At 41.9% G+C, this 15,540-nt stretch overlaps 1 protein-coding gene across 1 annotated transcript in view; it reads left to right on the forward strand.

The window, feature by feature from the left end:
* Positions 1-1,709: 1,709 nt before the first annotated feature.
* The window catches only part of p2ry10 (P2Y receptor family member 10), a 130,977-nt gene continuing 117,146 nt past the window's right edge, over positions 1,710-15,540 (forward strand). Inside the window, exon 1 of the mRNA XM_049027351.1 lies at positions 1,710-1,744. Within this exon, the coding sequence (XP_048883308.1) occupies positions 1,725-1,744 (20 nt within the window). The 5' untranslated portion in view covers positions 1,710-1,724. The remainder of the gene's footprint in view (positions 1,745-15,540) is intronic.

Raw genomic sequence — 15,540 nt, forward strand, 5'->3', positions numbered from 1 at the left:
ATCTTTCCATATCTCATCTTGCTGGTAAGAATAAAGGCTTAGTCATTTGTCCAGTGTCCCTCAAGCATTTTTCAGTGGTAGGGGCCTTGCTGAAGTGCCCAACAGTCACATGATTATTCTGGCCAATCATGGGAATTGAACCACTGACAATCTGATCACAGGGAGAGAGGCCTAACCCACAAAGCCACATTCTAATTGCTGCTGTGACTTTCTGATCAAATGCTCTGAGGAGCTTCACCAGTCCGAGATGAGACTTTTCATAATTCACTCTAAACATTGTACACTAACATGTTGCACCTGTGATAATGGCTCTCTAATCATATCACATTGTGAGACAGTACAGCCTAATGTCCCATTGGTGGAAGTTTTTCTGAAGGGCTGGCAGTTCTCCATAACCACGAGCTTGTGCTTGGGTTGCAGTTGGGTGTTATACTCCAAAAACCACAGATGAATATGTATTTTAAAGTGGTGGAAAAAAGAAAACGCGGGATATGTTATTTTAACCATTCACTTGAGAACACTGCTCTGTGTTTCAGAGCTCTGGCTAATGGGAACTAGGCGTCAAGCCTGGAGGGACAAAAGACTCGAGGGCAGGCGTGTTGATAAAAAAGGGTTTTACTGGATTACATGAACAGGGACAGTAAGCAAACAGGATCGTGAGGGATCCGAAACAGGAGGACTAGAAATTTGTAAGGGAATAGGAAACAGGAAAATAGGACATCAGTGACTGGACTGGCGAACATAGGACTGGGAAGCACATATATACTGAACTAACGAGGGAGCTAACTAGAGGCAGCTGGGAGTAATTAACACGAGAGTTAGGAACGAGCAGTAAGACAAACGAGCAACAAGCATGACTTCTTAGGGTCATGCTGGGGAGGAGACAGGAGAGTCAGGTGGACATGCTTGTCATTGTTGGCGTACCCACTGTGGGGTCTGGGAGTAACAGTTTCAAGCCTCCATGTTTCCTGTACATGTGGCAGAACTGACAATAAAGACCTATGACTTTGACTTGACAGGCAACATGTGACACTAGGCTGTTTACAGTCAGTTTTTACTCTACTCAGACAACATAAAAGGTAAACATCTGGAGCCCCTGAGGTTTGGGGGGCCTCATTGCCCACAAACAGTCTCTACACTAAATATTAAATATACATGTTCAAAATTCAGGAGATGCTAAAGCAACGTGACATTTTTGTGCCCCAGAAACAATAAACCCACCCCTGTGGACTGCAAATCAGGGTCCTCACCACCAACCTGTGTGTCTTTGGCTTTAGATGTTGCAGCCATTCTGAGCGACATGCGGAGATTTCAGAACACATCCAAATTTTTCAGCAAGTTTTCACGTTGCATGGCTCTCCCTGAAATGATTTTCTCAGCAAGACATATCATATACAACAAACAGGCCTTTGGCACAAGAGGCTCAGGGTCCCCTCACAACCTACGTCTCATCCTGGAAAGCCCATAAATCAGACCGTGACTTGATCAAATGTTACAGGACCACATGATTTCTCATTTTCACATGATGTGGGCTTAAATATACATTTTTGTTTTGCGAAGCTGAAGCCCAGATATGTTTGCAGACATGTGTTTCTTTCTGGTCTTCATCCTTAATGTCACAATATGTAGAACGAAGAACTCGAAGGTCAGCATTTGGCAAACAAAAAGAGGTTTTATTTAACTCATTTTGGGCAGGGAAACAAACAAGACTGCAGGAAGTCAAAATGAGATGGCGAGTACGGGGAAGGACAACGGCAGACAGGAGGAACAGCATCAGTGACTGGACTGGGGATGATGAGACAAACAGGTACTTAAATACAAAAACAAACGAAGGGTAACAAGCAACAGGTGTGGTTCATCAGGGCCTCATGAGGGAGGAGACAGGAGGGTCAGGCGGACATGACTGGCAGGACATAACGCTTTACCTCAAAGTTACAATAAAGCAAGTGCAGACCCCAAAACATTTGTGTTAGTGTAATACACTGATAGTCTGATGACCTCAAATTTAAATGCAAGTGCATTTTGTTTGATACACATTTCTGTAGTATCTTTCCAAACATTTATGAACATACAGTACTGCTCTAAGCAGCCAAAGCAAATGATATTTAATTGATCTTAATTTATGTCTGTCAAAGTGTGTCAACTTAGCCATTTCAAAACCTCTCCTAAAGTCACTCCCGTATTTGCCCCATGTCCCATATGGCCATGTATTTCCTGACTTGACCATTACCCCACCTTGTTCGGCTCATTAATTTATGTAACTAATTTACTTACTTAAATTAATTTCCCTGAGGAGAAATTTGGGAACCGAAGTGGCGTTCATCTAGCTATCTGTAAGGTATCGGTAATGTTTTGGAGAACAGAAGAAAACTGTTACTGTTGATTTGCACATTCTAATGTTTAATGGCATTTTTTTTCCTGAGCAAATATACACCCACTGCCTTTATAAATAGCCTTAAACATTTTCTTTGACTGCCTAAGACTTTTCCACAGGTCTGTACGGCCGATTGCAAATAATAGAAATATTGAGATTAATATAAACATCACAAGCGGTAAGAAGAGTTGCAGTAGACATTTTGATTAGTTTTATTTTAAAACTAAATTTTTTTCACATTTGTCGATGTACTTAATGCTACATAATCCAATATGATATAGAAAAAGGAATCTTATCAGGGGTCTTTTTACGGTGCATGATCATTTTTGCCCTGCCTGCTTGGATAACACTGTCGAGTACTCAGTCAGCCTGACTGGGGCCGGATTGGGTCCTTTTGTGGAGGAACATGTGTGCGGAAAAGCAGAGTACAGACTCTGAGATGAGAGTTAATGGTTTGGCGCCCAGTGGACGGCTCACTGGTCACATGCACCCAGTCTTGTGACCCCCACTGCACAGAGGACACAGTGTATGGTCCCTCGAAATGCCCCGCAGCAACCCCTTAAATCACACCCCCTCACTCCCAAGCCACCCCCCTACCATCTAAAGCATATTTATGGGACATCATTTAGTGACCCAGGTGACAAGCAAGACCAGCAACAATAGTGCTATTTGTTAAATTGTTATGCATTTAAAATTGTGAAAAAATGTGAAGTACTTTATATAAAAAGTCTGACAGACTTATGCATTTATGTGTAACTGAAATCAACATAGTCTACTCTTCTATTTGATATCACATCCTGAAATGTGCTTCCAGACAAATTTCTTTAAACTGTTGTTGCAGTACGACCTGGTCAAAATGGTAAATAGGTTTTTTTTTTTACCAAGAAATCAGTTCCTGCACGTCTATGACTTTTTGTTTTTGGCTCAGCTTCCTGTGTATTATTTGTTACAGTTAGTGTGTCTGTGAACAACTATTGTGGCTTGAACAGTTTAACCCAAGACACTGACTCAAAAACCTAAAACTGCTGTATATCAGCACGTTGTATACGAAGATGTTGTTTTTGAAATGTTTATGCATATATACTATATAGCCAAAAGTTTGTGGACACTGGCTAGTCCACCATCGCATTCCAAAAGATGGCATCCGATAATGGTGCCCAAGTGTAAATTGACTAACCTCTTCATGGCCACGCATTCTGCTACTAATATTTGTTGCAGGAAATTGCATGACATTGTGGTTAATTATGCACCTGGGTCAGTAATAAGGGTGTCTTGATTAGGTAATTCCTCTAATTTATATGGATGTCTACATACATTCACCTTATAGTGTACCTCACAATGGCAACAGTATCAGTGTCAGTGTTTGATTTAAGATAGAAGCACCTGACCAAGTGTCTTTTTGATGCAAGAATAAGATGTACTAACCAGTACTAATCACACCTCAGTTTGAGATCAGGTTGTAGAACCTCCTTGGAAGCCTATTGATATCTGAAACCCAACACTTGTAATCATATATTTTTTGAGAATTAGACTGTCCTCCAGGGATGAATGAGAGACAAACATTATCATCGCTTCTATCCAGGGTTTCCCCATACATCTGCCTGAATGCTGAGTTCTCTGCAAACAGCCAGCCGCAAATGTCTTGTGGTAATTTTTAACTCGTTATGATAAGAACATAAATTTACAAATGAGAGGAAGTCATCAAGTTCGTTTGGGGAGAACTTAACTAATAGCTCAGAGTTGTTAAAATCTTATCTAGTTCTGATTTAAAGGAACCCAGTGTTTTAGCTTGCGGTACACTAACAGGAAGAATATTCCATACTCCAACTACACGCTGTGTAAAGAAGTGCTTCCTCAAATTCATTTTAAAATGTTTAATTTCCACTTACTTATTTGCCACGAGTGCTAGTATTTAAAATAGTAATTTAGTAATTGAAATAGTCATTTGGTTGAACAGCATCCCGACCTGTTAGAATCTTATACACCTGGATCATGTCAGTTAATGTACAGTACTTTGATGAAAAACCATTTCTGGATATTAAGAGCAAAAAAAAATACAAACCGTATCCATGAATACGTTATAATAATTTATGAAACAGCTGCAGCGATGATAAGCTTACTGCAAGCAAAGCCCTTTTCGGAATGTAGTGATGTCATGAAATTTTAATAAAAGAAGGATGTTATCTGCAGGTTATGAGAGGAAAGAAAAAACTTCCAAAGCAGGAAAGAATTTTAGTAAATAATAAAGTCAAACGACCTGGCTTGCTGTGATCTCATGACTTTTTTACGGAGACTTTAATAAGTTTTCTTTCTTTCATGATGATTACAGGGAATAACTGCCACATAAAACACTTTTTTTTTTCTTTTGGAACTATAAATATCTTCTGTTGTGTTCCAGTCCTTCTTATTTATAAATGTCCAGCTTTTTACACTTGGATCAAGGAAAATAGCAAGTTCAATGGAGAATGAAATGTATTCTGACTGTTAGTCTGTTATTTTTAAACAAAACCCCTCTTTGAAATGGTAATATAGACATACATAGACAACAAAAATTCTTAGTCATATTCTTGAGTTACTGGCATATATATCTAATAATAATTAAATACAATGTAATACTCTTTGGAAGCAAAGTATGTTTTCAGCACTCCAGGCAGATAGATACCTTACCTTCAAAGAAACCCGAAGTCTAGTCAGCTTGAAATGGAGCTGCATTTGAATCCTCTCCCTGGCTCCCCATGTAAGGCCTGAATAAAGATGGCATCCAGCTCCATAAGAAATAGCAATGAGGACAGAAACAGAAATCGTAGCAAATAAAAAAAAAGGACAAATTTTCCATTAATTGGTCATATAACTTCATGTGGCAGTATGGTTGAGCTTCTGTCCCTGTTTCTCAAGTCACAATGACATTTAATGTCTTGTTTCCAAAGCTTCATCTTTCTGAGTCTTAGTAGGACCATTGGATTCAAATTCCCGTCACAGCCAAAATGCAGTCATTTTACCCACAATGCACTTCTTATCTTTTTACTTCCTTTCACACCCCAGAATGCATTATTTCTTTCTACATCAGCCATAGCCCATGCTGCACCACAGTCTCATATGTATCTTGTAAGACACCAGACTCTCGTCAGCACCCTGGACAGCTCTCTATCACTAGTCCAATGGACCAGCATGGTCTTTATGAACCTTGCACACGATGGTCCACTCTCTACCCTGCACTTTTGACTGTGCATTCTGTGGACTCTCTAGGTACCATGACTATGTCCTTGATATGTGGTATGGAAGATGGATGGATGGATGATATGATATGATATTATAGACAATGTAACAAATTTCCATTAATGGGACTCATCAATACCTTACTTTTCACATCTGGCTTTGAAGAAAAGATCATGTACCAAAGCTTCAATCTATTCACTTGTTAAATGTAAATGAATGAACGTTACATTTGTGTACCACTTTTCAAGACACCCAAAGCACTTTACAGAAGCGAAAGGGAGCCCCTTCAGTCTACATCTTCTTGCAAATCGACTGTAATAGCTGCTTCAGATATAAAGGCATAATTCCAGGCCACTCCGCTGTACTTCCAGTACAGCTCTCCAAATCTTGCTAAGCAGCCATTAATAGAATGTTAAGTGCCCCCAATCACAAAATTGCTTGTGTCTTAATGTCATAATGTCACCCTTTGCCTTCAGAATGGCTTCGCTCCTTGTAGTACCGTCGTACAAACCTTGGACTATTTGTAGCGGAATACTGGACCATTCTTCAAGAAGAAAAGCCTGTAGTTCTTTAGAGTATAAGCGGGTGGAAATCTGCTTTACAATAAATTAGGGATATGCTTCACACTCCCTTTCATGCTGACCTGAAACACAACAAGACGTATTTCCTGTAAACGGTGGTAATTTTAAGAATTCTGATCCCCAAATGATCTCACTCACAGCTGTGGGCTGGCATAAGGTACCATGCTGACTGATCGCCAGCATGTGGATACGCTGGGAAGTTAGACCAGGTTCACTCTGATTTGAAGGTCTGACTCACGTGGATTTAAAGAGGGTCGGCTGGGTGGATTCAGTAGCTCTGGGAGCCTTACGCTGATTTGACCTCATCTCAAATTTGGGTTTTCCTAGAAAAGTGTTTCTACCTTATTTCCTGTGCCTCTGTCCATCCCACGTGGAATGCCAGAATTCAAACCCCTCAATTCTCAAAGTGTGAGACGACACTGCTGCCCAGAAAGCTATGGAAGCATTCTAAATGAACCCTAAATTAAACAATTAAATCAATTAAATGAGAATTAAGATAAACCTTTCATTTAACCTATAGCTGTTTGAACTTAGGGGTGGCATGGTGGTGCAGTGGTTAGCACTGTTGCCTCACACCTCTAGGACCCGGGTTCCTCGAGTCTCCGCCTGGGTTACATGTGTGTGGAGTTTGCATGTTCTCCCCATGTCGTCGTGGGGTTTCCTCCGGGTACTCCGGTTTCCCCCCACAGTCCAAAAACATGCTGAGGCTAATTGGAGTTGCTAAATTGCCCGTAGGTGTGCATGTGTGAGTGACTGGTGTGTGAGTGTGCCCTGCGATGGGCTGGCCCCCCATCCTGGGTTGTTCCCTGCCTCGTGAATAAAGGAGAAAAGCACGGCAACACTCTTTACTACACAGATACTTCATGGTTCCGGAAACCTCCGCGATGTATCTGTGAGTAGCTGATGCTCCAGGCTCCCGGGTCGGGCCCCAGACCCGCGCTTTGGGCTGAATAATCAAAGCCACGTGGGCAGCAGTTTACTGAGGACACGGGCGGGTGTTAAAATTCCGGCCTGACACAGACGGCCTTTTACAGTGGGCTGTCAGACATGGCAGCGCTCGAACGCGCTGAACACGCACCCTGGCCCCGTGTCGGGGGCTCTTAGTGGAAACGGCGGGGGCAGCTTGACATGATGGGAGGGTTCAGGGGACAAAGTGTCTCATTCTTTCCCAAAAGCATGACCAATTAAGGGCCTGAATAAAACCTAAGGATAGAAATATTCTTAGAAGGTGAACCGATGGCATCAGGCTGGGTAATTAGATAAATTAATTAGGTTAAATTATTAAATGGATGTGGTAATTTTGTGTGTGCATGCATGCAAGTGTGCAGGTATTTTTGTCTTGCAGGTCCTGCCTTGGGGTCAGGGGCGGGACCACAGAGGCACTCGCCCCAGCTGAAAGCTGATTGGTAGACTCTGCCCACTCCCCTGTCACTCACTGATTCAAAACTCGTAATTAACCAAAGCCGGTCCCTCTATATGAATTTTAGCCACTTTTATGCTTCCCAGCTTAAAAAAAATCAGACTCGCCCCCTGCTCAGGGTGTGACATTTTTGTGTCAAACTGTAGAGAGAATAAAATGCCTAAATGAAAAGTAATACTGTGGCCAATTAGAAATAAGTTTCCTAGTCTTAAGTAACTGATATTATCGCGTAAGCTATAATGCAGCCAAAGGCAGAGACGCTTTAAACATCTGCTGTTTGTTGACAGTGCTTAAGCTGTGCAGTTGCTCAACAGAACAGCCATCGGCCATCCCTGTTCCACGGCTTTTTTCTGAGACTTATCACATGGTTGTGCAACTCTCATTTCTGTTTATTTGTCATGCCAGGTTCCCACAGGTGAGGTGCTGTGTGATGGTTATCTCCCCTGAACTTTTACACCCACGGTAAAACAGAAAGAGCAGTGTTCCTTTAGGGCTGTCGCAGTTTTAAGGCCGTGGGCTGCGCCCGGAGAACTGAGCTTAGAATGGCGGCGGTTTTATTTGAGGGGAAAAAAAAAACAATGAAACGACAACCAGATCATTCACAACAAACTCTTTATTTCAGTTCTCGCCCATCTAGAGCACAGAAAAACTGTGGTAGCCTCCCTGGAACAAAACACCAAAATCCTATAGTACGACCACTTAGAATATCTCCTTGCAACAGGAATACGACAGCCGTCCTGCCAGTTGGAGTGATGTCATCCCTGGAGAGGTCTATGACCTCATATGTTCCCTCTCTGACCCACAGCAGTGCGGCCCATCGATGCTGCTTTAATGCAACATGATATATATCCCATACATCTCACACGAAGGTTTAGCCACCAGCCTTCTGTGTCTGATGCAAACCTCAGATGGGTTCCACTCCACTTGGATCTGATTGGAGGGGTGGAGGAACCAAGGTCACATGTATCATGTGGCTGATCAGCCCCTGTTCTCAAGCTTTCTGGGCAGAGACTGCAGCTCCGTGATGAAATCTAGGTCAAGCTGGCCAGCTGTCCTGTCTACATCTCTTGCTCTTTCCATGTCCTACTTGGAGGATGCGAGTTCCTTCTGAATCACGCCAGCATCCAACATCTCCAGCATGGATAATTCTGGCTCAAATGAGCAAATGCATTACATTTGTGACACTCAACTTTGCTAAGTCTACAGCGATGGAAAAAATTGAAACCACTCTATATTTGTAAACTAATTTGCATTCCTAAATGCTGGTTTAATCATTCTTCTGCTGGCAGGAGGCTATGCTGAGCAGGAGGATGCTTCCAGGTTCAAAATTTCTAAGACAGTAGTACCCAAGAATAAGGTGAAGCAGGAGACACTGACCAGAAACCAGGTAAAGGGTGGAAGCAACTTTCGAGATGGAGGTTAACTTATCCGACGGTTTCTCATAAATCGTAGGATGACGTCAAATAGCCTTCAAAAGGAACAGGAAACATTAAGTGTAGGTGTGTAGTGCACTGCTAGGACAGTTCATATCAGGCTCCTAGAAGCAGGACTGAAGTTCCATAAAGCAAGGAAGAAGCTCTTCATTAATGAGAAGCAGGGAACAACGAGGCTGCAGTTTGCAAAAAAAAAAAGTTATTCACAGATTCACACCCATAAATTGAAAAATGAGTGAAACAAAAAATTGTGCTGTGATCTACATACTTTTTCCATGGCTGGATTTCACAAAGGAATATTTTTAATTTATTAAGCATCTTAAAGTATTTAGCAGATGGTGGCATCACTCTGTCAGCATCAGGATTTGATCCAACAACCTTCCCATTCATAATCATAATATCCTAGTGGTGCAAATTTGTGTAAAATTTCTTGCTCGGGGTCCAACAGCAGTGTCTTTCCGTCGGCTTAATCAACCCTGTGAATATGAGCACCATGCTACCTGCTGGAGACTCATACAAACAAAATGCAGAAACTTGACCTTCAAGGTCTGTAGTTCATGCATAGTTGCTCTTATAAGCCATTTGAATTTCCACTTGGAAAATATATTTGTGTTCCATAGCGTCAGTCAATTATTTTCCCTTTATGAGTGAATCAAATCAGTGCTGGTCATTCCTGATTATTCAATGCAAATCACTTCAATGCATTTTCATACAGTGCCTTTCACAACAGTGTCACCCCAAGGCACTCAACCAGACTGTGTGCCAGTCTATTACTGTGTACTCTGTTTTCTGTCCAAAAACGATCTGACCATAATGTAAGTATGTAAAAATTCAAAACTGGTCAGGAAAAAGTCAAGGAAAATTATTGTAAACTGAGCAAAGAACTGTTAAGTTACATCATAAATTTAACAAATATATATTTAGTATATATCCCAACCGGTGTGTCCCCCAGCCTTATACCCTGAGCTGTCTGGGACAGACTCCAGGCTCCCCCTCGTGACCCAGTCCAGAATAAGCAGTTGGAAGATCAATGGGTGAATGTATATTGAAAATAACAGAGCTTTTGAATGCGTGTAATTACTTTAATCCATCATCATGCCTCATTGTTCACATTGTACATTCCACCACTGAGTGAAAGGCAAGCCAAACTGGGGGGGGGTGAGGAATTTGCTTAATTTCATTATGGTCAGAGATTTCTAAACACCCCAGTTGGAAGTAGCCAAATGGTTTCAAATAAAGAAAAATGAATGTTTATAGTGAAAATAAGCAGTGAAAAGATGAAAGCAACTGTATAAGTTGTTACTTATCTGATTCCTGTGACACATACGACAACACACTTACCAGGACTGCTATCTACTCATCAACAAATGCTGCAGGCTTCTCGCAGAGAATTGTGGTCCTTTTGTGTGACCGCTTCTAGTCGAGCCAAGTCATTAGAGAGTGAGTTAAGAATAAACAGCTCGACAAACTTTGTATATTCAAAATAAGACATCTGCTAAAGTGAAGAGGAACAGAGAGGAAGATGGCCAAACTACGAGGCCCTGCTGTTATTAGTGGAACTGTCCCTCCCAGTAAGACATCCCCCGTACTGGCCAGCAGCATTTATAGTGTGTTTTAAAACCTCACAAACACAAAATCCTAATGAATGCCTTTATATCTTTGCTCCACAACTACAGCATCAATGGAAGCAAAACAAAGCAAAACAAATGTTGGCATAGCACGCATTTCTAACTATACTCTTATACTCTAACTATACTCCATACCAGAGTCCTGCACATCTGACCCGTCATAGTAGTACTAATTTAATTCTGTACCTGGCCCAACCTGCCTCAAACAAATTCCGAGAGTGGAACCGCACACAAATTAAAATCAGTCTGCATCAGTTGTACAAAAATGCTTATTGGCTCGCAGGTCACAGAGAACAATCTAACAAGTAGCCTACATAATTAAAAAAGCGTCTATTATCAATTTGAAATGTAGGCCTAAGACTTTGTAAATAAATATAATTTTTTTACGTTTTCGAAAACTGCATTTTGAAAATAAGCATCACCATTTAGGCCCATCAGAGGCCTTATGGTTCCCAACCACACCCACACCCCAAATTACATAGTAAGACATTTTTCACCTGTTACATCAAAATTTCCAGGTCAGCCCTGAATACACAAATCTCCCCATCCTATAACTGCTTATCCTGGTCTGGTCTGTGAGTAATGAGATAAATAAAATAATAAAGCATGACGGGAAATAGTTCCAGTGTAACATTCTGACCTCACTGGTTTGCTTACAATAAAATGTTTATGGGAAAGTGTATGAAAATAAATAAATCCACAAATAATCAAAGGTTGGCATGTCAGCGTTCCAGTCTCCCGGAATGTTTTTCTTTTCCAGTTTTATAAAATGTTATGACCTGAAATGCCACAACAAAGAACAAGTGTATGTTTTACTTTACAATGAATGAAAATATACTTTTTTTCATTAATGATTGAGGTCATTCTTTGTATATTTTTGTTGATGTCATATTTTGGAATGTCTGCCTTTGAACTGTGAAAATCACTGCTGCTATAGCTTAAAATATAAGCGTAAGTCATTCAAATGAATGTAAAAAATGTCTCAAAGACATTCCTTTCTTCCAAACATTCTAAATTCTTTTTCATGCTATGCATTATTTGCATGGTTAGAAAGTATTGTTTGGTTTAACTACAGTAAATGTTTAAATTAACTGCCAAGTACACAATTTATAAATCTAAGTACAGGAACACCTCTGGACAGAGTAGAAAACACTTTATGAAATGCATCTACCTTACTTTGTAGTTGTGGGCCAAAATGTTACTGCAAATTCTGGAACCAAACGATTTCAGTGACATTTAGGCCAAAATGTTGCAGTAACATTTGGGTTTTAGTGCAATGAAATACATTCAGATGTAGGATAGTATTTTATTTGCATTTTCAGCTTCCTTTTGTATTTCTCTCAGACAGATGATATGAAGGTAACTTTTTACAAGCAGGAAAATGGCCTCCATTGTCACCATGGTTACACACAATCATATGTGCTTTTTAAAACTCTGCAGGGCTCAAACTGGCAGCGACCGTCCTGTTACACAGTTGAAACATAAGTCATAAGATGCAATGTTTACTTGGCTGCCTGGGGGGGTGGGGGGGGTCCCTCGTGATCGCCGAGCAACAGTGCCGCGCGATTAGCATCCACCCAAGCGTGCAAATGCCAGTCCTCCCGAAATAATCAGGGCGATGGATCTTCCGGAGGGTGGGAGGCTTGGAGTGTGCATGTGCCGAACACAAAGCAGACATCAAGGAAACACCGCTGACATCAAAAGCAAAACACTGATTAAAGCAGCAGAGAGGGGCTGACAGCTCCAGGCTGCCGCCACCTTGGGGCCGGAGAGCTTCCCAGCTGGCCAAACCCGCTCCTAATTAACTCACACCCAGATTTCATTGTTTTTAATCGCATGATGCTAATTAAGTTAAATGATGTTAAGCATGAAAATTACGAGTTTAGTTATAACTGGTTTATGTTTGGTATTCTTTCTCTGAAATCATTTCCTTTTGACAGACAAATATCCTGCGTCACATTTGGCTTGAATTGGGTAGAATTGTTCAGTATCTGGTCCACTAAGAGGATTTCGAGTAAAACCTCAAGTTAGTATAACTGCTGGTCAGAAAAAAAAACATTTAGCCCTCGGATGTGGCTCATGATTTTACCCTGGAATGAGAGTTGCACTGGGCACCTGGTATACTAGGCATTTTCCCAGTGGGCCCATAGGTTTGAAAAAATGTATCATAGCAAACTGTTTTGCTTGGCAAGAGACCGCCCCCTTCTACCCCGCCCCCATACAGCCCTGCCCCCTTTATCCCCGCCCCCAAAAAGTCCCACCCCTTCAGCCCTGCCCCCTTCAGCCCCGCCCCATACAGCCACGCCCCTTTAGCCCCACCCCATCAGCCCTGCCCCCTTCAACCCCACCCCCATACAGTCCTTCCCCCTTCAGCCTCGCCCCCATACAGCCCCATCCAAGGTGTCAACATTTGGGTGAGTGAAATACACACAGATCCAACTGCCTTACAGGCAACACTCTAAAGCAAAGGGGGGGGGGGGGAGGCTGCCTATGAGCTGAAATGTCTTATGGGAAATTGTGCATATCCTGTCTAACCAGGATAAGTGGTTGACATATGGATGGATGGAATTGCGCACGTGTATCTAGAAGCTTCTGAATTACCTTATCCGGTGTGATCGATGCAATCCGCAGCAGAATCTGGCTATGCGGTCTGATTTGGAGGCCATGTACAGACTGTGGGGGCTCCAGGTCATGTTATTGGTACCATGTACAGCTGATGGCAGAGCGATTGATTTTTTATACGGGGGTTTGCGAGCTGTGGATTCTGGTCTTGGCAACGAAAGCCTGTAACTGTAACCGGCCTCATGCATGCAAAAATGGACCCATTTCCGCCCAGCGTTCTCCAAAAACACCACTTCTCCCGCCACGTTTTTCAAAACATCTCCCCTTCTGCCTACACGCTTATTTATAACTCAGAAACAGACATTCATCTGACACTTCAGACGAGAAATGGATATTTACTTCTCAACGCTAATGCGGTGATATCTTGGGACTTAGAAATGCAAAACCAACAAATGCATATCCATCACAATGCGGGATTCCTGCCAAACACCATTTGGGCCAAAGCTATACCAGGCTTCCTGTTATAATTCCCATAATATATATGACACTCTATACATAAATCCCACAGCTCCTGGTCTGTGTAACCTATAATTATCACTGAGTCATAACAGAGCACCTATAGTGAAAACATTCAGTGACAAGGCAACTGGAAATGTTTTTAATGCTGAGCTGAAAGTTAATATCCAGGATGAGGATCAGCAGAACTTAGCTTTACCAGGTTCTTCCCATTAGCGAGGGAAATCAATTACTCCTCAAAGTGCCAAAGCAGGAAAGAGGAAAACGAAGGGTGGGAGGTCTAACAAGGCATAAGCCCAGCAGCCATCAGAACACAGGATCCTTCCCCTCATCCTCCCCTCAAGACTCCAGCAGAAAACATTTAAAAGCAGGTTTTCTGTATTTTAAAAAACATACTTGGTTCATCGGTAATAGCTAATGCAGCGTGCAGCAAAATTGATTACACCACTTCTAAGCAGAAATACATAGAAATACAACTCGAAAAAAGTAAGAGAGCACAGCAAAATTTTCAGTTTCACTCATTTCTCAATTTATGGTTATAAGTCTGTGTAAAATATACATTTTTTTTGTTTTTGCAAACTCCAGCCTGGGCTCTTCCCTGCTTCTTATTAATGAAGGGCTTCTTCCTTGCTTTAAGGGACTTCAGTCCTGCTTCTAGGAGTCTGTTACGAACTGTCCTAGAACTGCACTTCAATGTTTCCCATTCTTTCTGAAGGCCACTTGGTGTCATCTCTGCCATTAGAAAGTTGCTTCCGCCTGCTTGTGTTTTGCTCACTGCCAATGCATTCTGCTTCACCTTGTTCTAGTGCTGCACCTTGTCACCTTATCTTTGAGCCTGGAAGCAGCCTGCCTCAGCGTAGCCTCCTCCCAGCAGAATCAGGATTAAACCAGGATTAAACCAGGATTAAACCAGGATTTAAAAATGCAGATTTAGCATCTACTTTTTAACACTGCGCCAGTACTTCTTGGACTCTTCTGACAATCTTCACTTCATACTCCATGATGGCGACAGACACGAGTTAGCAAAAATTATGGCCATAAAATGCAACATTATAGTCATCTGGAGAACATTATGTTCTAATAACTGGGCTTTTTACAGCACTGTGCACCAGCTGTGGCTTCTAAACAGGCTCACGCTCATCCTGCAGATATATATGCATATGTTTTAATAGGAGGTCAGCCGCCTCTAAAACATGCAATAAATTAACAATAAGCACCAAACTGATATTTTGTAAGATACCAGCTGGCCAGCCGAAACCACAACAAAGCCCTTTGGCCCCGATGGTATATCAGCATCTCCAACCAAATTCTGGCCCAAGCTGGATTTCCGGGAAAAGGATTTCTGGAAAATGGGGCCCCTCCATACAGGTGGGACCACTGGGTAAAAAAAGATAATTACTGCCTTAATGCCAGCTTACTAACCATTTTCCTTATTTGCATATTCCATTAACCAGATGGGTACTCTATGAATGTGACTTTCTATATTCAACTGGCTGGTTGCAACGAAATCCTGGTCTGTTTTTATACTTTCTGAACCGACGCTTTCCACCTCTGCCTACATCACACTTTCTACGACTAAAAAAAAAATACACCCAAAATAATGAAAATCCTAGTGAAATATCAACGCAATTTCTGACCCTCTAGTGTTGCCCTTTTACCGCTGCCCTCCTTGGGGCATCGGTACATCGTGTTGCCCTCCAGTGTTGCCCTTTTACCGCTGCCCTCCTTGGGGCATCTTAGCATGCACCCATTTTGTAGCCTGTTCTGTAGACGGGGACTGGCTTTCAACATACACACACTTTGCAAAAAC

This window comes from Brienomyrus brachyistius, chromosome 10 (genome assembly GCF_023856365.1).
Source record: "Brienomyrus brachyistius isolate T26 chromosome 10, BBRACH_0.4, whole genome shotgun sequence".
In the NCBI taxonomy this organism is placed as follows: Eukaryota; Metazoa; Chordata; class Actinopteri; order Osteoglossiformes; family Mormyridae; genus Brienomyrus; species Brienomyrus brachyistius.